This window comes from Moschus berezovskii, chromosome 20, assembly GCF_049115385.1.
Source record: "Moschus berezovskii isolate FMDL1 chromosome 20, NW_MosBer_1.0, whole genome shotgun sequence".
In the NCBI taxonomy this organism is placed as follows: domain Eukaryota; kingdom Metazoa; phylum Chordata; class Mammalia; order Artiodactyla; family Moschidae; genus Moschus; species Moschus berezovskii.
This window is the reverse complement of record NC_142479.1, coordinates 25311101-25335526: the sequence shown is the minus strand read 5'-3', so window position 1 is coordinate 25335526 and position 24426 is coordinate 25311101. Positions and strand designations below refer to the sequence as shown.

Below are 24426 nucleotides of genomic sequence, written 5' to 3'. Positions count from 1 at the left end.
GTTTGGGAAAGCTGAATAGTACTAGTTGAACCAAATGAAGAGGAGCAGAACGTGAAGAAAACTCAAAGCAACAGGCCACAGAACCCAAACTAGACTGCAATGTCAACTGCCTGAGAACGTACCGGAGCCTCCAGTTAGAACCAGCTGCACTCTGTGGACTGCCGACCCCAACACAAAGGAAGTGCCTCCTACATGTGAGCTCCTCTCCTCCGTCCTTCAAACTAACTCAGTGGAAAGGAGTGGAGCGGAAGAGAAGCACAATGGAAAACAACAGGCAGGTACCACTTGCAGCAGGCTCAGCCAGAGGGAGAGGTCAAGGAGGGGGGTGACCCTTTATCAGATGTGATGATTTCAGGAAGGGAAAAAAAAGGTTTATTCTGCTATTTTCCAAAATGTTGCCACCCGTCAAAATAACTGCTTCTTCCCTTACTAAAAAGTCGATGGTTATAACTGGCAATTCCATGTATGGGCAACAAAGAGCTTCGTAAACATCAACTAAGCATTCATACTAAAAATGTGCTTTCATCAATAATTTCACTAGATCTAAAAAAGAAGGCAAGTTTGGGGAATTCCCTGGTGGTCCAGTGGTTGGGCCTCAGTGCTCTCACTGCCAGGGCTCTGGGTTTAATCCCTGGTCAAGGAACTAAGATCCCACAAGCCGAGAGGTGTAGCCCCCTACCCCCAAAGGCAAGTATTTTGCAGAAGCTTACAAAGGTAATTGGGCTTCCCAGGTGGCTCAGTGCTGAAGAATCCACCTGCAATGCAGGAGACACAGGTTGATCCCTGAAGGAGGAAATGGCAACCCACTCCAATATTCTTGCCTGGAGAATCCCATGGACAGAGAAGCCTGGCAGGCTACAGTCCACGGGGTCACAAAAAAGTTGGACACAACCTAGCAACTGAGCATGCAAGCATGCACAAACACAATCAGACACAACTACACATAAAAATCCAAAAGATAATTCCCAACTTATATGCCATTCTGGCTACCAATTAAATGTGAGAGGCTCTTTCTATTGATAGTTTACTAACATGAAGAAGTCTGATATCTTCTGGAAGGACCTGACTTTATAAACAGTGGGAAAATATTCAGATGAAAAGATAGATTTCAGAGTTCCATTCCTCCTTACCTTTCTGCCTTGGGTTTTGTCCCATCTACGAGATACCTAGTGTCTGGGTACTGGAAAAGCAACTCTTCCTGTAGATCCACCAATGACCTCAACAGTGCTTTAAGAGCCTTGTGACCTGGGAAATAAAGCAGATAGAAGGAACAGTTAATTACCTACAGTGCTCCAAAGCAGGTGATGCCTCTGACGCCTGCCTCCTGAGTAGTACTGGTTGGGGTAGGGGTGGGTATACAGGACTGGCCGGGCCTAAGAACTCTCTGACATACAGAATTCCTGAAAGGAAATAATAACAGTGCCTACCTCTTAGAGTCCTTGTGGAGAACAAGCAAGGAAACATGTGTAAGAAACTTAAAACATCTGCAATAAATTCTGAGTTCTTAAATTTACTAAGTTTGACAAAATCCTTGTCCATCATCATAACCAATCATTTTCTTCCTCTGGTGTTACCCTCTCAGTTATCTTTCTACAGGTTACCTCTTGGATTATCCCTTTATCAACTGGCTCCTGAAGCAATACCTTCTCTTTTCCCCCCAGAAGCACAACTTAGTCCTAGGATTCCTATCACCACCACCACCTCCCTTCCCTGAGAGTTCTTCTCTGCCTCTGGTGTGAGCTGCCACCTCATTCATTCACTCTCTCAGCGTATACCCTTATGGAAAGTTCCTGTTCACGAACACAGACCCAAGCTAATGATTTCCTGTTCGCAATACAGTCATTGCTCTGTATCCTCACGGGATTGGCTCCAGGGCCTCTCCCCCTGGGCAGCAAAAACCCACAGATGCTCAAGTCCCTTACTTATATCAAAGGGCCTAATTTGCATATTACCCATATAACCTACCCACACCCTCACACATACTTCAAATCATCTCTAGATTACTCATAACAACTAGTATAATGTAAATGCTACAGAAATTGTTGTGAATATGATACAAATCCTGTGGAAATGGTTGTTGCTGCTGCTGCTGCTAAGTCACTTCAGTCATGTCCGACTCTGTGTGACCCCATAGACAGAAGCCCACCAGGCTCCCCCATCCCTGGGATTCTCCAGACAAGAACACTGGAGTGGGTTGCCATTTCCTTCTCCAATGTGTGAAAGGGAAAAGTGAAAGTGAAGTTGCTCAGTCATGTCCGACCCTTAGCGACCCCAAGGACTGCAGCCCACCAGGCTCCTCCATCCACGGGATTTTCTAGGCAAGAGTACTGGGGTGGCTTGCCATTGCCTTCTCCGGAAATGGTTGTTAGAGTGCTGCAAATTTTTGGAACTTTCTGACATTTTTTTTTCTTTCCAAATATTGCTGGTTCAAAGTTGGCTGGATGCAGGGACATGGAACCCCAGTATCTGGAGGGTCCAGGGTACTGAATCGTGTATTGGAGACCTGCTCATCGGGCCTATGTTCCCACCTGGTTCTCCTCTCAGCCAACAGGATGTGTTCGTAATAAAGCTGGTCAGGATCAAGTGTAACATCTACGACCAAGAGCTTTCAGAATAAAAACTGGCTCTCTGAGAAATGAACTCTTACCTGCCTTATCAGCATAATCCTACTAAAGGAGCTAACTAGATGTTGATAATTACTAGTTATGTTTTGATAGCACTCAGACATCTCTTTATAATCAAACTCTCACATTTCCAGCAACTAAGAAAATCTCCACATGGATGCTCCATCACTCCCTCAAACACACCATGTCAGAAACAAAAGTTTTTTCTTCCAATGCAATACTTCTCCTTTGTCTGCTTCTCTCATCTGTTTAATTTTCATAGGCGATCACTGACATTTTGGTGCCAGTATTCAGTATATTCGATCAGTGGCTAAATCCTGTGTTTTTCATACATGTTATCACTAAGAGTTGTCCATTTGTCTCTGGCTATGCTTCTATCAGTCCTTCCCTCTTTCCCTTAAGGAAACGTAATCTTCTTTCAAGCATCCTCTCATTTAGCAGACCCTACATTCATTTCTTGGGCTTCATTTATTCATTTTGTGGCTCATCGGTAAAGAATCTGCCTGCAATGCAGGAGACTTGGGTTCGATCCCTGGGTCGGGAAGATCCCCTGGAGGAGGGCATGGCAACCCACTCGACTATTCTTGCCTGCAGAATCCCATGGACAGAGGAGCCTGGCGGGATGCAGTTTGTAGGGTCGCACAGAGTCGGATACGACTGAAGTGACTAAGCAGCAGCGGTAGCACATTCATTTCTGTTTTACATTCCAGACTAACCAGCTCATACAAACTTCAGTTTATCGGATTTTTATAAATTTGATTCTAACTCTTCTGGTTCTACTTTGTCCAGCCTGAGTAACTTCCTCACTATTTTGCATCCCCACCTATTTTATCACTGGGACACCAACACATGACTCAGACCAGTTCTCCAAACAGATCATGCTATAGCATTCCATTTCACAGTAAGACCAAGAGCTTACCTGAGAAAGCCCCCCTGGATTGGTCAGAAGGAATTCAGTGACCTAACAGCTACTTTGCATTCCTCCAATAATCTCCATATAAGACTATATAAATACAACTTCCCTGTTTATAAGTAGCATAAGATCCTTGATCATTTATAAATTCCACATTCTAATCCTTTCATAATCAGTACATATCCATATCACTTGGGAGGACCTGCAATATCTGAAGAAATCCAAAATGCCTTGTGTTCCAAACCAAAATTCTCAACCCATTACTCTGAATCTTAACAAAAATTTCCACCAAATATAATGATAAAAAATTATTCTCAAGAAGAAAAAATAATACAGAATTATTCCTCTGATAGTTTTGGGGAAATGGATTAAGTATAAATAGATGAGAAGTAGGCAAGAAGAAAAAAAAGAATAAAGACATAACAAGTTTTTCTTTTTTAGGTCACATGACACAGCATGTATGAACTTGAGTTCCCTGAGCAGGCATCAAACCTGCGCACTCTGCATTGGAAGGACAGAGTCCTTAACCACTGGATCACCAGAGAAGTCCTAGACATAACAATTTTAAAGACAAGAATTACTTTAAAGTCTAAATGTGTAACTTCCCAGATGGCTCGGCCAGTAAAGAATCTGCCTTCAATGCAGGAGACATAGGAGATACCGGTTTGATCCCTGGATCAGGAAGATTCCCCTGGAGGAGGAAATGCCAACCCACTCCAGTATTCTTGCCCAGAGAATCCCATGGGCAGAGGAGCCTGGCAGCTACAGTCCATGGGGTCTCAAAGGGTCAGAAACGACTGAAGCAACTTAGCACACATGCACGTGGTAAGTGTGTAACTAGAATAATGCAAAATTATGTGTATATATATATATAGAAAATAATTAAAATAATGAGGAAAGCAAAGAATAAAAACGGTAACTATAAATACTATGTTACCATAAGTGATCATCTATGAAAACAGCTGAGAATTATAAACAGAGAGCCCATAATAGATAAGCTTCTGAAAGTATGTTATAGCAAGAAACTTAAGAAAATAGAAGAGACACTAATACTTTAAGAAAGCCATGAAAACAGAAATCTCATCTCATCCCAATTCTTTGCAAGTATGAACCATTGTTTTCACTCCTTTTCTAGAAACAGCTATTTGTAAGACAGCGAATGTTCTCCAAAGTGAAACCACAAATCAATTTTGCATCTGCAAAGTGGTCCTCAAAATTCCCAAGACTAAATCTTGAAAATACTAGGCTATGTGAAATAAGCCAGTTGCAAAAGAACAGATATTGTGTGATTACGCTTATATGAGGAACCTAAAATTACAGTCAAATTCATAGAAAACAGAAGAGTGGCTGAGGAGAGGTGGGGATGGGGACTTATTGTTAAATGGGTACAAAGTTTCAGCTTGGGATGATAAAAAAGTTTTTGAAATGGACAGTAGTGATGGTGGCAGGACAACGTGAATGTACTTGCAACAGAGCTGTGCTCTTTAACATGGTTAAACAGTCAATTTTATGCCATATCTGTTTTACTACCGCAATTTTTAGAAATACTTAACTACTTCCTAAGGGTGAAGTAATAATAACTCTACCTCCCCAGTCTATTTCTACACAGAAAAAGTCATCTACAATCCTTCGGTCTGGAGGCTAGTCTGAAAGAACAATGGAACGTTATTCAGCTTTAAAAAGGAGGGGAATTCTGACACATGCCACAACATGGATGAGCCTTGAGGACACTGTGCTGAGTGAAATAAGTCAGTCACAGAAGGACAAATACTGTATCATCCCACTTATACAAGGTATCTAGAGTAGTCTAATTCCTAAAAACAGAGAGGAGAATGGTGCATGTCAAGGGCTGGGGGGAGAGGGAAATAGGAATTGTTGTTTAATGAGTACAGGGTTTTAGTTTTACAAAATCAGAAAGTTCTGGCAACTGGATGTACAACAATGTAAATATACTTAACACTATTGCACTGTACACTTAGAATGGTAATTTTCATGCTTTGTGTCTTTTTGCCACAATAAAAAATAATTATAAGAATAGGAAAAACAAGTACCTGTCCCTTACTTCCTCCAGGTACCACGTGTCCATGATCTAAAACAGAAGATCAAGAACCACACAGAGAAGCAGCTGCAAAGCAGTCCATAATGTTTATGGCTGCTTGCCCCCAACAAGCAAGTCATAATTTGACTCTCACATGTAACATAACCAAGAATTGTGAAAACATCCAACACAGAAACTACTACTTTTAAGGGCCACTTTCAAGTAGCTATACAAGCCCTTTTATTTTGTTCAAGTCAGTTTAAAAAAATCCACTGCAGATATATTAGACAGCATATCAATCCAACAAGAAGGCAGAGAGCCAATATCAGTAAATCAAAGTGTGCCTTTCTGTTAATACTCTCTCATACGTCGTCATTTTATACACCCCTTCACCCAGTCAGAAAGTAGCCCTGAAGTATTTAAGCTCCATTCAGGGATAGCACCACCATGCATCAAAGTGTCAGGAGACCTACCAGAGATGAAATCTACAATTCTGTGCTTCTAACCACCACCACCTCTTGCCTAGAAAATCCCATGGATGGAGGAGCCTGGTAGGCTGCAGTCTGTGGGGTCGCTAAGGGTCGGACACGACTGAGCGACTTCACTTTCACTTTTCCCTTTCACACATTGGAGAAGGAAATGGCAACCCACTCCAGTGTTCTTGCCTGGAGAATCCCAGGGACAGGGGAGCCTGGTGGGCTTCCGTCTGTGGGGTCACACAGAATCGGACACGACTGAAGTGACTTAGCAGCAGCAGCAACCACCACTACCACCACCAAAAATAAAGTTTATCAAAGTCAAGTCATCAGTGGTCAATACATGGACAACCTCCTGTGAAGAGATTTAGAAGCCAGAACCCAATTCCCGTTTCTTTGCAGTATTACGGTCACATTTCCTTCCAGTGAAGTTTTATGTAAAACCTGAAGAAACAGTGAGCAATCATCTGCTGGACGCGGCAGGCCCCCTCGAAGCCACAGTTGACCAGGGTGAGGAAAGACGCTCTCCTGAAGGCTCAGATCCCACAGTGAGTTCTTCCCAGCCCCAGACCAAAACGAACCAAACCAAAGAACTCTGTCACTCATACAAAGTTGAATTCCATTTGTTCAACCCCATGAATGATCAAGGGAATGGAATCAACAGTTTCTAATTCACCCCTAGTTTCTCTCCCAGAGTTCAAAGCTAAGAAAAGCAGCAGAGATGCACATATACTTTCATCTCTCTCCCTCCTGGCACGTGGCCACAAAACAAACGGAGACTGCCAAGAACATATATGTTTATTTTGTCCTACCTGGTCCATTTCCAGAGGCCTTTGACTTAAGAGGAGATTAAGAAGGACACATGACTGACCTTATTACCAAGACTCAAACTAAGCACCTGGGCACCAGCCTTAGAAATAATTTCCCAAGTAAAGAATAAATGGAAAGAGTACTTTACTGAGGGCCAGGAGCCCTGGATTTTAACAGAAATTATCCCTAACTACTCATTTTCCACTGAGTGGACCCCCCCCCATTTAATCTCTTCGAGTGCCAACGATCTCATCTACATCATGCAGATAATCCTTTGCCTGGTTATCTTGCAGAACTAAGGCGAAACATAACAAATGCTTGTATATATTAAGGTATGCTGCAAATGTTTAAATGCTATAAAATAGAAAGTATATGACTATCACAAAATCGGCATCTTTCACACAGTGAAAGTCTCGGGCTCTGCTTGCCGTGATCTACAGTGCTAAGACAGAACCAGTATTCATACATTCCCACATTAAGTATTCATTTACATGCTGCCCATATGCAAGCGTTCTATATATAAAATGTCACCAATCTAAAAACCATTTTCACCTAACAGCTTTATTTTTTTCCTTGATTCATCTAGGCTGTTCGACATAAACAAAACTGGAGGCAGAGAATAAGTTTGGACATCGGCACACAGTTCGTTAATTAGATTATAAACCAATAAGTAAAACTTCTGGTGAGGAGATGGAGGGCAATGGGGACAGCAAATGTATAAAGTAAAATAAAGCTCGCCTTATCAGTTTTTAAATATCCACACCATTATTTTTAAAGCAAATATGCAAACATACAATTATTTATGTGTGAGTATATATAAACTCCTACATTCCTCTTATTCCCGGATATATACATTAAGCTAGAAGGTACAGATTGCAACAACAGTTTTTCTCCCCCTTCTTCCAAAGTAACTCTAGAACTACAGCTAAACTATAGGTCAAAATGACACACGCTGTATTGGCCTGAGAACAATACTTTTCATTCAAATCCACACAAGCCTGCCACTTGCGCTAGTCATCCCTGGCAATTAATCCCCCCAGAAAGACGTTTGATTAAATCTTTTCAAGCAAATCCTTTGCTTTGCTTTTGTTAGTTCACTTCTTGTCAACATCTATTAAAATATGCCTTTAATTCTCCCACAATCTTAAAAAACACCGATTCCACTGTCTTCAACTTTAATCAACTGTATGGCCGGCATTTTTCATTTCATAATAACGTGCTGCTTGGAATTCAAGAGGCAGGCCCGGCATCAATCATCTGGTAAGAATTTTTCCACTGCAATAAATATGCAAATGAGGAGAGCCAGTCAGTCGTATTTCAGGCCCGACTTGCTAGTGTTTTAAAAAAGACACAAATTTATTAATTGCCGGTGGCCAGAGGAATCCTATTACTTTGGGCATTGATTACAAAGCTGTGTGAGTGATTATTGTGCAACTCGCGGGCTACCCAGGCATGAGGAAAAATTATTAAAGCAAGGCAGAGATTATCAACTCGGAATAACAATAAGCCTTAACATTTAGGCCCTAACTTCTTCAACAAAGAATTACGTGAAGGCTCCACTGTATCATAATTCCGAATTCTGTCAGTATTACTGTTTGGGCTTGTTCTGTATTCCAAAAGCAGGATGGCATTACCACTAAGACACAGCACTGCAGGTTACAGATTCCTTAACGCCCACCATGTGGATGAGTCGATATCATTTCCAACATGAGCCCAAGGAGAATTTTTATACATTCATGTAGGTGTACACACATATAGATGTGTTGTTTTTATTCAGTTGCTAAGTCAGGTCCAACTCTGCAGCCTCATGGACTGTAGCCTGCCAGGCTCCTCTGTCCATGGGATTCTCCAGGTAAAAATACTGGAGTGCGTTGCCATTTCCTCCTCCAGGGGATCTTCCTGACCCAGGGATTGAACCCATGTCTCATGTGGTTCCTAGGCACAGGCACATACATACCCCCTGGTTTAGAGAAATTAATGTGCTCTTAGGAGGACTGTGGTTTTGGCTGGAATAGCAGAAGGAGTTCTGTCCCACTGTGGTGGCTGGTTGTGTTAACCAAAAGTAGGATTTTTTTTTTTTTTATGGTACAAAATCACCACCAGGACAACCTTTCAAAGCAGGGCGTGGGGACTTATATTCTAAAATCATGACAACTAAACCAAAGGCAGACGTGGGTTTTCCGACCTCGGGGGGGGAACCCACAGCGCAAGGCACACAGCCTGTGCAGGGGTCTGTGGTGGAAACGATTTGATGGGCTAATTCTGAATGCAAAGTGTTTTTGTGAGAAACATTCAACCCAAGACCTTTTAAATCAAATAAGAAAGAGGACTCGGTGGACAAAACTTATTTTTTTCCTCTTAAGAGAATGATGTGGGGAATTGGGGAGTAAGTGGAAGTTGAAATAAGAGAGAGATGGAGAGACAGAGGATAAAATATGCTGGGTGAGCCCCTTCACAGAAAGAGACCAAAAGGAAAAAATCCTTCCCATTTTACATTACTGCCGTGCTAAGTAACATGATAGATAGTGTGCGTTTGAGTTCTGTGGAGGGACATCCCACTCAAGCTGTAATTTCTGACCAGGCATGAATTTATAAGGGAGGGAAAAGAACTGCAGAATTTCGTAGGTTTCCCTGAATGCTCTCTCAAATACCTTGATGAAGTGTGTCAATAAATCCTTAAAAAGCCCTACAGGACACAGCAATCTGACTGATCAATGGACTTCCCGAAATCTACTAGCTACCTTCCATTTCACCGTTCCTAGACAACCTCCATTGTTCCAGAGGACTTCTCTGAAAAGGGAAATTTATTTTTCCCCTTTAAATGGAAAGGGGAAATGCTCAGAGCATGAGGTACTTAAAATCCAAGTTTTATTTACAAGGAACTATTTATAAACTGTCTAATAGGAGTCACCCAGGGAGACTGTGGATATTTTCCTTTTTATCTGATATACTTTTGAACTGTTTGAATATTTTGATATCATGTATTACTCTTACGATTTAAAATACAGTTAAAGTTTAAAGTAAACTCTGAAGTAAAGAAACATATTAAAAATAAAATTAGGACCACAATGCAAGTAACCTTCTGTTTCATGTAAAATAGTTTGATCCTTTCATATTTAAAAAGCCTTCAAATAAACAGCCTTTTAGGTAGTGAACTGTCCTGAGCCAAGTACCCAGAGTCTCTGTACAGATGGGTCTGGAGACAGGGGTTCCCGCGCAGTTAATCCTTTCTCTCCCAGTATCCTTCACGTCACTGCTCCAACACATATCGTGCTGCGTATGGCGCAAGCTCCTTGAGACACAGGGTGCATACTGGCACTCTGGCAGCTAACACACCATTTTGGCCATGAAAAGCCCTCTACAAATATTTCAGTTCCAGAGAAATGATGCCCAAGTCAGATGAAAGAACATCTAACTACACTACCATTTTCAGATCTGAATGCTGACAAAATGTGGACTCCCTGTTTGCTGTTTTCAGTAACTGTGTGTCCTCAGTAAACTGCCCTTCTGTCAATGGAAGAAAGGTAATCAAACTTAACTTCTCCCTCATTTGAACATATCAACTATATTGTATCAGATTTTAGAACTTCCATATGTGAAACCAATTAGCAATTCTTGTCAGGCATGTTACAATGCACTCCCGTGAAAACTGTCATTATTGCCACTTGAATAAACTGAAGCCCAGGAAATAAAAGACTAAAGACTTTTATTTTTATATAAAAGACAGGGACTTCCCTGGTAGTCTAGTGGCTAAGACTTTGTGGTTGCAATGCAAGGGGTCCAGGTTCAATCCCTGGTCAGGGAACTAGTTTCCCATGCGCTGCAACTAAGAGTTTGCATGCCGCAACTAAAGATCCTGCAGGCTGCAGCTAAGACCCAGCACAGCCAAATTCATTCATTAAAAAAAACCAAGAAAGTAAAAGATTATGTTATTTAAGTCCCTTTTAATATTAATGAGGGTAAGCATTGTTTATTTATCAACCCAAAAATGAAACACGTTGAGAGGTTGCTTTCATGTAATAACATGTAAATGATGCTTTAACAGCGGTTTACCTATCCCCACACCTCGCTGTGAATGTCCTGAGGCAGAGACTGAACTGCTCAGCCTTTGCAAACTGGGTGCTGGCAAATGGCAGACTCCAGGGTGTTGAATGAATAACTGAAGAAAAATGATGTCTTAATATTTTTCCTAGCATGTACTTTGTGTGTGCACTTTAAATCTCCAAAGAACTTACTACAAGTTTGTGTATGTCCGTGCTAAGTCATTTCAGTGACTATGAGTATGAAGTGAAGTCGCTCAGTAGTGTCTGACTCTGCGACCCCATGGACTATAGCCTACCAGGCCCCTCCCAAGGGATTTTCCAGGCAAGAGTACTAGAACGAGTTGCCATTTCCTTCTCCAGAGGATCTTCCCCACCCAGGGATCGAACCCCGGTCTCCCACATTGCAGGCAGACACTTTACCATCTGAGCCACCAGGGAAGTCTGACTATAAGTATAGTACCAGTATTTATTTACATAACCCTTTTATGAAGAGGGAAACAAATACTATGGCCATAGAGCTATAGCCTAGGAAAAAACTATTACCACCACTAAAATTAATAGCTAACACGTATTAAGGACCTACTAAGTACCAGAGCGACTGAACTGAACTGAACTGAAGTACCAGGCAATAACCTGAGCACTTTTCATGTATTAACTTATTTAAGTCCTCATGACAATCTTTTCAGGCGGGCACTATTATTATATCACCATTATACAGATAAAGGAAATGAACACTACTACAAGCTTTAAAAAAGAAACTGCAAACAATAAAATAAATAAAAGAAACTGTACATTTTTCATTTTCTAGATTAATGTACCCATATGGGTTATGTATCTAAACCAACTGGGAGACAGTGACAGGAAATTTTCAATTCCAAAAAAAAAATGACATAACTATCCTTCTCAGTTACCACAGCACAATTAAAAAAAACATTAGTGAGTTTCTGTTAAAATGTTGTATCTAGATTTGATTCCCACAGTTGAAAAAAACAAAGTGGAGAAACTAAAGAAGGCCTAGGTCATACAGATGGAAAGCAGGTCCTGTAAGACAAGATATAAAAATATTTGCTTAACCTGAAAAGGAAGATGCTAAGAAACGGATTAACAGTCTCCAAAATTCAAATGGCCAAATACATTAAAAAAAAAAAAAATTGCTCCGCCTCACTTAAAAAGAAAAAATTAAAACAATGTGATATTTTTCTGATCGTGCTTGATGCTTTCAAGAATGTGAGGAAAGGGCCCTCACCATGCACAGCTGATAAGCGTTTAATTAGCACAACAGATCCAGAAAGCAACTTGGCAAAATATATCAAAGTTGTACACTCACACACCTCCTGACCCTATGATTCCACTTCTAGAAATTAATCCTAGAGAAATAATCAGATAAGAAAGCAAAGAGATGGGTACAAAAATGTTATTTATTTAGCACTGTTTATAATAGGTAAAAACAGGCAAACATCTTAAGTGCCCATTTACAGGGGATTGGTTAAATCAATTTAATTTACCCAGATAACTTTCTGGGGAGCTGCTCAAAAGTATAAGTATAAATAGAATTTGGTTTGAATACACTAAACCATAAATACTTTGGGGGATAACTGAAGTAATTTGAGCATGAAGTGGACATATTATTTAGGACTGCTAGAAAGTATTGATTTGGTTAGATGAGATGATAGTGCTATATAAGAAACAGTCTTACTTTTTAGAGCCATTTACAGAAGTGTTTAGAAGCAAAATGACATGCTGATGATTACTTTGAAGTACTTCAGGAAAATGAAAATAAAGATAGCATTTTTTAAAAGAAACAACAGGTAAGACATATTTATCAACATAAGAAGATGGTTCTAGTTCAATGGATCCATATGATCTCATTCATAGTTTACAAAATTTTAAATTGACATAAAGTATCCAGAAGAATAGGGCTTCCTTGATGGCTCAAATGGTCAAGAATTCGCCTGCAATGAAGGAGACCCAGGTTCAATCCCTGGGTTGGGAAGAACCCCTAGAGAAGGGAATGGCAGCCCACTCCAGTGTTCTGGCCTGGAGAATCCCATGGACAGAGGAGTCTGTCTGGCTACAGTTCATGCGGTCGCAAAGAGTAGGACACAACTGAGCAACTAAACACACACATATGTGGAAAGATATACACCAAACTTCTAGAGATAGTTCTCTGTGTAGAGCACTAATAATAGGAAGGAAAAAAAGGACTTTCACAGTCTCTGCTACATATTTCAGAATTGTTAGGACACAGCTGCTGCTGCTAAGTCACTTCAGTCGTGTCCGACTCCGTGTGACACCATAGACGGAAGCCCACCAGGCTCCCCCGTCCCTGGGAGAGGGATAATGAGCACTGTTTGAAAAAAATTTTCCGTCTATGGGGTCACACAGAGTAGGATACAACTGAAGCGACTTAGCAGCAGCAGCAGTCACTTCTATAATTGTCTTTAAAAACTGATTAAGATGAAATAAGGACTTCCCTGGGGTTCCAGTGGTTAAGACTCCATGCTTCCATTGCTGGCAATGTGGGTTCTATCCCTGGTTGGGAAACTAAGATTCCATATGCAGTGCGGCACAATCAAAATACAAAAAAATTAAAAAAGACTAAATAAATAAAATCAATAATACAAAGAGGTCTTCTGAGGTAGATATAATTCTTCCTATCAACAAGATAATCAAATGAAAAGACACAGATTAAAATAAAAGCAGGAGAGATTAGAAGTGGTCATATATTTGACTGACAAGGTAGACCACACATCCTTAGAACTAATTTAAAATTTTCCCAGGTGGTCCAGTGGTTAAAAATCTGCCCATCAAAGCAGGGGAGCCAGGTTCGATCCCTGGTCAGGGAACATTCCACATGCCAAGGAACAACTTGGCCAATGGGTCACAGCTACTGAGCCTGTGCTTCCCAACAAGAGACGCCACCGCAATGAGAAGCCCGAGTACGGTAACAGAGAAACTGTTACCTGCTCATGGCAACTAGGGAAAGCCCACGAGCTGCAGTGAAGACCTGATACAACCCAAAAACTAAAAAACATTTCAAATAACAATACAAAAATAAAATAAAGATTTTCCCTGCATGACTCACAGAAGAAATACCAAGGGCCAATGAATGAAAGAAAACTATTTACCCTCATTAAACACAGGGAACTGTAAATTTTTTAAAAAGTAAATTAAAAAAAGCAGAGACCATTTTCCACCTATCAAAGTGATAAAGATGAAACAACACTGTAAAGCTCAATGTTGATAAGGATAAGGGAAACTGACATTCATATAAAGAAGGTGAGAATGTGAACTGATCAACTTTTCTGGAGTGCAACTTGGCCACAAAGATCAAATGCCTTAAAACTGTATATCCTCGGAACACATACTAATTCCACATCTAGAAATTTATTTTATGAAACAAAGTAATCAGAGGTGTGAGTAAAGATTTACTAATAATGTTTACGGCATTATTTATAAAGATGAAAAACTGGAAATAATCCAAATGTCCAACAATAAAGAACTAGTTAAAGTACCCATATGATGGAAAGTCTATGCTGCCATTAAAAATAATGCTGTAGAACAGTATTTAATGACATGGAAAAATATTCATGATCTCTGTTAAGTAGAAGAAAATAGACTGCAAAACAGAATACAGAACACTGTTCCACTTTTGTCCTAACTATATACCCAATGCGGGGGGGAGAAAACTAGAAAATATTTATACTATATACCAAAATATTAAAAGTACATAACTCTACTGCTCAGACTGAGGAAGAATATTTCCTTACTTTCACTTGACCATTTTCTAAATTTTATATAATGAGTATGTAGCACATATATAATAAGAAAGCACATTTATCTATTTCTTCATCACTTAAAAAAAGCTTACCTGCATAAGGGGAGGGAGTGGATCAGCTGATTAACCAAGGGCCCTCCTAACTCTCTACTGAAAAAGTATCTTTAGGGCTTCCCTGGTGGCTCAGAGGTTAACGCGTCTGCCTCCAATGCGGGAGACCTGGGTTCGATCCCTGGGTCGGGAAGATCCCCTGGAGAAGGAAATGGTAACCCACTCCAGTATTCTTGCCTGGAGAATCCCATGGATGGAGAAGCCTGGTAGGTTACAGTCCACGGGGTCGCAAAGAGTCGGACACGACTGAGTGACTGAACAGAACAGAACAGAAAAATTGCAGGTTACATTTACTACTCACTCTGAGCCTTCTCGTCACAAGAGGTGGCCACTGGAAAAGACTCTGAGGCTGGGAGGGATTGGGGGCGGGAGGAGAAGGGAAGGACAGAGAATGAGATGGCTGGATGGCATCACCGACTCGATGGACAGGAGTTTGAGTGAACTCCGGGAGTTGGTGATGGACAGGGAGGCCTGGCGTGCTGTGATTCATGGGGTCGCAAAGAGTCGGACACGACTGAGCAACTGAACTGAACTGAACTGAACTGAACTAAGCCTTTTGTTTTATTACAAATTCATCTCCATATCTCTCCTGATTTAATTCCTTGAGGCTTTGGCACTTTATCTATTCCCTCATACTTTCTTTTAAAAGGTGGGGGTGGGGTGGGGGTGGGGAGGAACACTGTTTAGCATTAAACTATGTGCATAGTGATGGCCTAGAGCAGAGATTGTGAAGCAAACAGACCTCTAACTGGCCTTGCCTCTGACTGTGTGACCTTGATCAGGTCACTCAACCTCTAAGAGTTGATTTCCTCTTTTGTACAACACAGTTATATTTCACAGGCTGCAGAGAGAACTAAATGAGAATAAGAACTAAACGAGATATTGATAAAGAACTTCACAGGGACTTCTCTGGTGTCCAGTGGCTAAGACTTCATGCTCCCAATGGAGGGGGCCCAGATTCAATCCCTGGTCAGGGAACTAGAGCCCACAAGTCACAACTAAGACCTGCTGCTAAGTCACTTCAGTCGTGTCCGACTCTGTGCGACCCCATGGACGGCAGCCCACTAGGCTCCGCCATCCCTGGGATTCTCCAGGCAAGAACACTGGAGTGGGTTGCCATTTCCTTCTCCAACGTGTGAAAGTGAAGTTGCTCAGTCTTGTCCGACTAGTAGCGACCCCATGGACTGTAGCCCACCAGGCTCCTCTGTCCATGGGATTTTCCAGGCAAGAGTACTGGAGTGGCTTGCCATTGCCTTCTCCGACTAAGACCTGGTGTAGTCAAATAAACACTTATATATGGAATTTAGAAAGATGGTAACAATAACCCTGTATGCGAGACAGCAAAAGAGGCACAGATGTATAGAACAGTCTTTGGGACTGTGGGAGAGGGCGAGGGTGGGATGATTTGGGAGAATGGCACTGAAATGTGTATATTATCATATGTGAAACGAATCACCAGTCCAAGTACGATACATGATACAGGATGCTCAGGGCTGGTGCACTGGGATGAACCAGAGGGGTGGGATGGGGAGGGAGGTGGAAGGGGGATTCAAGATGGGGAACATATGTACACCCAGGGCAGATTTATGTCAATGTATGGCAAAACCAATACAATAATATAATTCAGTTCAGTTCAGTTCAGTCGCTCAGTCGTGTCCGACTCTCCGCGACCCCATGAATCACAGCACGCCAGGCCTCCCTGTCCATCACCAACTCCCGGAGTACACTCAAACTCATGTCCACAGAGTCGGTGATGCCATCCAGCCATCTCATTCTCCGTCGTCCCCTTCTCCTCCCGCCCCCAACCTTTCCCAGCATCAGAGTCTTTTCCAGTGAGTCAACTCGTCTCATGAGGTGGCCAAAGTATTGGAGTTTCAGCTTTAGCATCAGTCCCTCCAATGAACATCCAGGATTGATCTCCTTTAGAATGGACTAGCCTCCAATTAAAATAAATAAATTAAAAAATAATAATAAAAATAAAAGTTTAAAAAAAAGAAAACAACATTCTAAAAAAGGAAAAAAAAAAGACCTGGTGTAGTCAAATAAGTAAACAAATGTTTTAAAAAAACAACACAGTGCATGGGGAACAGTGCCAATTAACAAATGGGAGGTATTTTTATTATTTTTACAGGACAGAGGCATCTAGCATTGTACCTGCACAATAAAACACAAAAATAGAAGTAAATTAATCATCCCGCTTCTCAAAACGTTGCTTCTGATTTCTTTTCACTCATGCTCTTCTCGTCTATCTCTATTGAGTCTACTGAAGTCACCAGAAATGCTTTCTAAATATTTGAGTTAGCACATCTGTCTCTGCTTTCCCTCCAAACCCTCACCACTGCTGACATGGATTTAGCATGGACTATCGGACACGACTGAGCGACTTTACTTTCACTTTTCCCTTTCACACATTGGAGAAGGAAATGGCAACCCACTCCAGTGTTCTTGCCTGGAGAATCCCAGGGACAGGGGAGCCTGGTGGGCTTCCGTCTATGGGGTCACACAGAGTCGGACACGACTGAAGTGACTCAGCAGCAGCAGCAGCAGCAGCAGCATGTGCCATCTTAAGGATGTAAGAATCTTTAAGATTTGAACAGCCTCTCTACCTGTAAAAATTTTCTTTACACGAGAGATAGCTAGTAAAAACTCCTCTTAAAATAGCAGCATTTTGGATTTAGCCAGAGGCAGATTTACTCAACAGCCTCAAGAAAAACAGAATCTGGTAGATCTGAGACTAACCGCCAAGCAAAATAATCAATATTACATGAGAGCTCATTAAAAATTACCAAAGAACTCACATAAAGTCAGGTGCAGTCCAAGCAAAACAAACATTCAAAGCAACTAATATGTGCAAACTAATTCGGGGACAGCTAATAACACAACTCTTAGGGTGTCAGCGGTAAAGAATCTGCCTGCCAATGAAGGAGATGTGAGTTCGATTCCTGGGTTGGGAAGATCCCCTGGAGAAGGAAATGGCAACCCACTCCAGTATTTTTGCCTGGGAAATCCCATGGACAGAAGAGCCTGGCGAGCTATAGTCTATGGGGTCACAAAGAGACAAATACAACTTAACAACAACAACCATAAATATAATAATTATGAGAGAATTATATCTTAAAGGTACTGTGACATAATGACTTTCTCTAAAATAATTTATAAGTAACAATAGTTGGTGAGGAAATGGCAACCCACTCCAGTATTCTTGCCTGGAGAATCCCATGGGCAGAAGAGCCTGGAGGGCTGCAGTCCACGGGGTCGCAAAGAGTCAGAAACCCCACTGAGCAACTAAACAACAACAGCATAATAGCCTTTCCCCCACCCCCATACCACCTTCTCCCCAATCTCTTCTCCTTGTCAGATGTCCATTAACATTTAATGGAAAGAGAAGTATAGCAGAAGAAAATATATAAATATTAAAATGTCTGGAAGAATACCCCCCTCCCCCCGCATTGTTTTCTCTGGGAAGGAGGAAGAGGGATTTGGGAGAATGGAAGAACTTCCAACTTCTTTTACCTACATCTCCACTGTTTATGCATTTTTTTTTTACAGTGAAGATTTTATACATCCCTTATATATACAAAGATATATCTAAAGAGTTTACATATATAATATAATGGAAGAGTAGTAAAAGGACAAATTCAACTAAGTCTCATAAAATTCCTAACAAGTTTCATAAACACCAGGGGAACAACAATGTCTCCACTAACTTAAAAAATGCTTTGCAGCTTCTCATAGTACTTTTAAAGATGAACTAGCTACTCCTGGGAAATACATTATGAGTAGGGTAACCATTAGCCACGGCTGAAACTGGAAAGCAGGAACCTGCTAACCAGTGATCTGATTTCACGTTTCCAACTGCTTTTAAACCATCTAATTACTTTGCCAACAAAGGTCTGTCTAGTCAAGGCTATGGTTTTTCCCGTGGTCATGTATGGATATGAGAGTTGGACTGTGAAGAAAGCTGAGTGCCGAAGAATTGATGCTTTTGAATTGTGGTGCTGGAGAAGACTCTTGAGAGTCCCTTGGACTGCAAGGAGATCCAACCAGTCCATTCTAAAGGAGATCAATCCTGGGTGTTCATTGGAAGGATTGATGCTAAAGCTGAAACTCCAATCCTTTGGCCACCTCATGCGACGAGTTGACTCACTGGAAAAGACTCTGATGCTGGGAAGGATTGGGGGTGGGAGGAGAAGGGGACGACAGAGAATGAGATGGCAGGATGGCATCACCGACTCGACGGACATGAGTTTGAGTGAACTCTGGGAGTTGGTGATGGACAGGGAGGCCTGGCGTGCTGTGATTCATGGGGTCGCAAAGAGTCAGACACGACTGAGCGACTGAACTGAACTGAATGTATCAGGATGGAGACCACTTCTGGCTTTGACCAAGGCTTCCAAAAGAAATGGTACCAGGAAACACTCTGGAAAGTGATTTCATGATAAAGCTGAAAAACTCAAAACTGTAATATTATAAAACAGCTTATTTGACATAAGCTTAGGGAGGACGTTCATCTAAATGTCTGGGCTATTTGGATTATGAAAGGCAACCACATTTATCAATACAACTACTATTATGGGGGGGGGCGTAATCTGCAAATTCAGAGTAAACACCTTTAGCCACCTTTAGCCAAGTGAAACCCACCTTTAGCCAAGTGAAACAAACATCCAACAAAAACCAAACACAGAATCTACCTCTTCCAGAGGTTTTCCCCCCCTTTAAACAAAGGATTTACTTTCTGCTCTTCCTGTGGCCCCTCATTTGGATCACTTGTTCCTGTTTTGGTACAATGTATCCCCAAGGAGTTTCAATGAGTTGTGAATTGTTATCCGAAAACCAAAAAAAAAAAAAGATTTTTTTTTAAAAAAGGCAAGAAAGAAAAAGCAGGATTAACTGCAATTGCCACAACAACAGGGAAAACTTGCATCCTGCACTTTTACCATGTAAATAATGCACAGATCCTGCGGGAACATGCCAAACACCAGGATTCTTAATTAATGGAGCTCTTTAATGTGCAAATCAGGAACAAACTGCAAGTTCTGACTTGCATTGATTATGAAAACATTAATTGAATGAGCAAGACCCTAAGAAAAAGTCTTCGAAGAAACCAAAAGAATACAAAGCTTTGGAAACCAGACAAGTCTGACCAATGTCTAAAAACACAAACCTAAAACTGAGACACGCTCCCTAGTATACAATGATTTTAAAAACAAGAAACAAAAACCCCAATGGTTTCATCAGAAAGCAATCACCATAAAAGCATCTATTCCACCAATGTCTAGCGTTAAGCAGAAAAATGAGTGTTCACTCCAAAGGCTCACAGACACTGCTTTAAGGGGAAAAAACCCACTTTATATATACACACACTTGTATGTATATAGGTGTAACAAAACAATGCTGTCTCTTTAAAAAGAAATTCATCCTATATAAATTATAGCCATAAACTTTTCCTGCAGTGCAGCCTAATTAATTCTTGTTCTATACACAAAGGGAAATGCTGGGTGACAAATGGGTGTGAAGCCAGAAAGCTGCCAGGTCTGCAAAACATTTTCTACTTCAATTTATAAGCAATTTTGCAGTAAATCATCAACCAGAACCTGGAATCTCAGGAATCTCTGAGTGTCCAAACCACATTATATCACTTATCAGAGAAGAGAAGGGAAAGGAGTTTAAAGACATCTCATTTTTCAGTTCTAACCCACATCAAAATCTAGAAGCTCTGCGTCATCTATTATTCTCTCCTGGGTGAGTTTTTAGTACCAGAGATATATTTTTCAGGCGAAAATGACACTATAGCTTGATGTAGCCCATTCCTCCATCCTGAGAAGTACTGTATCATGTACCCATTACCATAAGAGATATTCCCAGAGTTATATGGGAATAAGCACACAACTATTTATACGACTCCCTCAATCCAAGCAAAATGTTCTCAAACCAGCCAAGCTGAAGGGTTCAGAGGCAAGCCACTGGCAAAACAGGTGGGAAACACTCCAAGGAAATGAGGTTAGGACTTCCTGGTGGTCTAGTGGTTAAGAAACTGCCTTCCGGTGCAGGGGACACAGGTTCGATCCCTGGATGGAGAACTAAGATATCACACGCTGCAGGGCAGCTAAGCCTGCTCACTGCAACTACTGAGCCTGGGTGCCTCAACTAGAGAAGCCCCGTGCTGCAGCTAAGACCCGATGCAGCCATAAATAAATAAACAATTTTTAAAAGGAAGAAATGAGGCTACTGAAGAGGTGAACAGAAACATACAGGAAACAAAGAAGAAAGCAAGGCTGTCCCTTTGGTCGTCAAACCCTTCCCCCACCCCTAGCCTCCGCCCATAACTGATCTGTTCTCTGTCCCTTTAGTCTTACCATTTCCACAATGTCATATAGAGGGAACATATAAAATCTTTTGAGACTGGCGTCTTTCACTAGCATAATACCTTTGAGATTCATCCACAATTCTGCAGTTTATCAATATTCTGCTCCTTTTTATTACTGAAGAATATACCACAGTTTATCCATTTGCCTATTGAAGGACATCTGAGCAGTTTCCAGTTTTTGGTGATGATAATTAATGCTGCTATAAACACATACATACAAGTCTCTGTGTGGACGTATGTTTTCATTTCTCTAGGGAAAATATCTAAGAGGAGGACTGCTGGTCATCTTGTAAATATACATTTAACTTTATTGAAAAAAAAAAAACTGCTAAGCTTTCTTACAAAGTGGCTAGACTGCATTCCCACCAGCAATGCAAGGAAGTTCCAGTTGCTTTGCACGCTTGCTGACACTTGATATTGTCAGGTATTTGCTTTTAGTCATGGTAATAGGTATACAGGGGCATCTCCTTGTGATTTTAATGATTATGTTAAATAAACATCTTCTCATGTGCTTATTTGTCATCCTATATCTTCCTTGGTAAAGTTTCTGTTCAAATATTTTGCCTCTTTTTTTAAGAGTATTTTCTATTGTTGCATTTAAGAGTTCTTTATATATTCTAAACATAAATCCTTTATCATGTGTGATTTGCAAATATTTTCCTTTGGTCTGTAGCTTGTCTCTTCATTCTGTTAATGCGTCTTTCACAAAGCAAAAGATTTAATTCTGATTTAGCCCAATCATCAATTTGTTCTTTTATGGATTATGCTTTTGATGATTTAAGAACTCTCTCTAACTAAAGGTCATGACAATTTTTCTCCCATGTTTTCTTCAAAACACTATATAGTTTTACGTTTTACACTCAAGTCAGTGACCTATTTTGTGTTAATTTTTGTATAAAGTATGAGCTGTAGTTCATTTTTTTTCCTTTGCCAATGAATGTACTACTGTTTTAGCATAATCTGTTGAAAAGACTATTTATTCTCTCCCCACCCACTGACTTTGTACCTTTGTAAAAAACCAATTGCCTGTATTTGTGTGAATCTAATTTTGAACTCACTATTCTATTCCACTGGCTAAAAGTAAATTTAAAAGGAATAAACCCACAAAAGAAGGATCAAGTTCAAGCATAGCTTGTTTCATTGCACTCTGCCGATACTGTGTTTTTACAAATTGAAGGCTTGTGGCAACCCTGCATTGAGTGTCATTTTCCCAACAGCATTTGTTCACTTTGTGTCTCTGTCACAGTTTGGTAACGCTTACAGTATTTCAAATGCTTCCATCATTATTATATTTATTATGGGATCTGTGATCAGTGATCTTTGATGCTACTATTGTCATTATTTTGGGGCACTACAAACCATGTCCATAAAAGACAGTGGACTTAATTGATTGTTGAAATGACAACAAAGGATTCAGAATACGACATGAACTTAGTTGATAAAGCAGTAGGAGGGTTTGAGAGGACTGACTCCAATTTTTAAAGAAGTTCTACTGTGAATAAAATGCTATCAAACAGCACTGCATGCTACAGAGGAACCATTCATGAAAGGAAAAGTCAATTGATGTGGTAAGCTTCATTGTTGTCTTATTTTAAGAGACTGCCACAACCACTCCAGTCTTTAGCAACCCCGACTCTGATCAGGGAGCAGCCATCAACATCACCACAGGACCCTAACTAGCAAAAAGATTATGATTCACTGAAGGTTCAGATGATGGTTAGTGTTTTTTAGCACTAAAGTATATTTTAATTAAGGTATGTAGTTTTTTTAGACATAATGCTACTGTACACTTAATAGTATAGTACATACATAACTTTCTGGTAGTCATGTAAGGATGTGAGAGACCATAAAGAAGGCTGAATGCTAAAGAACTGATGGTTTCATACTGTGGTGCTGGAGAAGACTCTTGAGAGTCCCTCAGACAGCAGGGAGATCAAAGCAGTCAATCCTAAAGAAAATCAACCCAGAATATTCATCGGAAGGACTGATGCTGAAGCTGCAGCTTTGGTCACCTGATGTGAACAGCAGACTCATTGGAAAAGACCCTGATGCTGGGAAAGACTGAAGGTAGGAGGAGAAGGGGACTAGTGAGGATGAGATGGTTAGACACCATCACCGACTCAAAAGACCTGAGTTTGAGCCAATTCCAGGAGATGGTGAAGGACAGGGAAGCCTGGTATGCTGCAGTCCACGGGGTCACAAAGAGTTGCACACGACTTAGCAACTGAACTGCACTGAACTTTTACATGCACTTGGCAACCAAAGAATTCACGTGAGTCACTTTATCGCAATATTCACTTTAAGTGAAATACAGTGGTTTGGAAACAAATCTGTAATATCTCCGAGATATGCCTGGAAGAGAGAGAATGACAGCAACTAAGTTTTGGAAGCTAAAAAGCCAATGGACTATACAATTATTAGAATGTCTGAAATTTAAAAAGAACGACTATGCCAAGTGTTAATGAGGATGTGAAGCAAGTGGAATTTTTTATTCACTGCTGGTAGGATTGTAAAATGGTCTAACCACTTTAGAAAAGAGCTTGGCAGTTTCTATGAAAATTAGACACATTTACCACGTGACCTAGCCATTCCGTTCTTAGTCATTCAGGAGACACAGAAGTATATATCCATACAACATGCACACAAATGTTCACGGCAGCTTTATCCATAACAGCTAAAAACTAGAAACAAAACAAAGCAAGTATACTATATCCAGGTAATGGATTACTACTCAGGGATTATAGGCAATGAACTACTGACACAGGCAAAAGCATGGCTGACCCTCCAAATAACTACACTGAGTAAAAGACAGACAAAAATAGCACAAACTGCATGATCCCATTTATACACAATTCTAGAAAATGCAAACCCATCTACAGTGACAGAGAACAGACTCCTGGTTGCCGAGGGATGGCAGGAGCAGGAGGAGAGATTACAGAGAGGCTGAGGAACTTCTGGGGATGAGGAATACGTTCACGATTTCAGTGTGATGATGGCTTCATGCATGTGTGTGCTCAGCAGTGTCCGACTCTTGGCGATGGCTTCGGGAGTGTACACAGAGGTCCAACTGTGTAGAAGCTGCTGACAGGTTGAGTAAGACACGGACTGAGAGCTGACCATTGAACTCAGGAACGTGATGGTCTTCTGTGATCCTGATGAGCAGCTTTGGTGGAGTGAGAAGGACACGGGCTGGATGGAATGCGCTCATGAGAGAGTAAGAGAAAGGGGCTCAAGACAGTGAGTACAGACGACTCTTTCCGGGAATA

At 40.9% G+C, this 24426-nt stretch overlaps 1 protein-coding gene and 1 non-coding gene across 3 annotated transcripts in view; one reads left to right on the top strand and one right to left on the bottom strand.

Annotated features, from left to right (window-relative positions):
• AATF (apoptosis antagonizing transcription factor) overlaps positions 1–24426 on the bottom strand; it is a 116904-nt gene that overhangs the window by 72122 nt on the left and 20356 nt on the right. For both annotated transcript variants that reach the window (XM_055400463.2, XM_088828655.1), the window contains exon 5: positions 1131–1245. In XM_055400463.2, coding sequence (XP_055256438.2) covers positions 1131–1245 — 115 coding nt within the window. The remainder of the gene's footprint in view (positions 1–1130; positions 1246–24426) is intronic.
• TRNAA-UGC (transfer RNA alanine (anticodon UGC)) lies at positions 10594–10666 on the top strand. Its single transcript has one exon. It is a non-coding gene; the product is annotated as a tRNA-Ala (tRNA).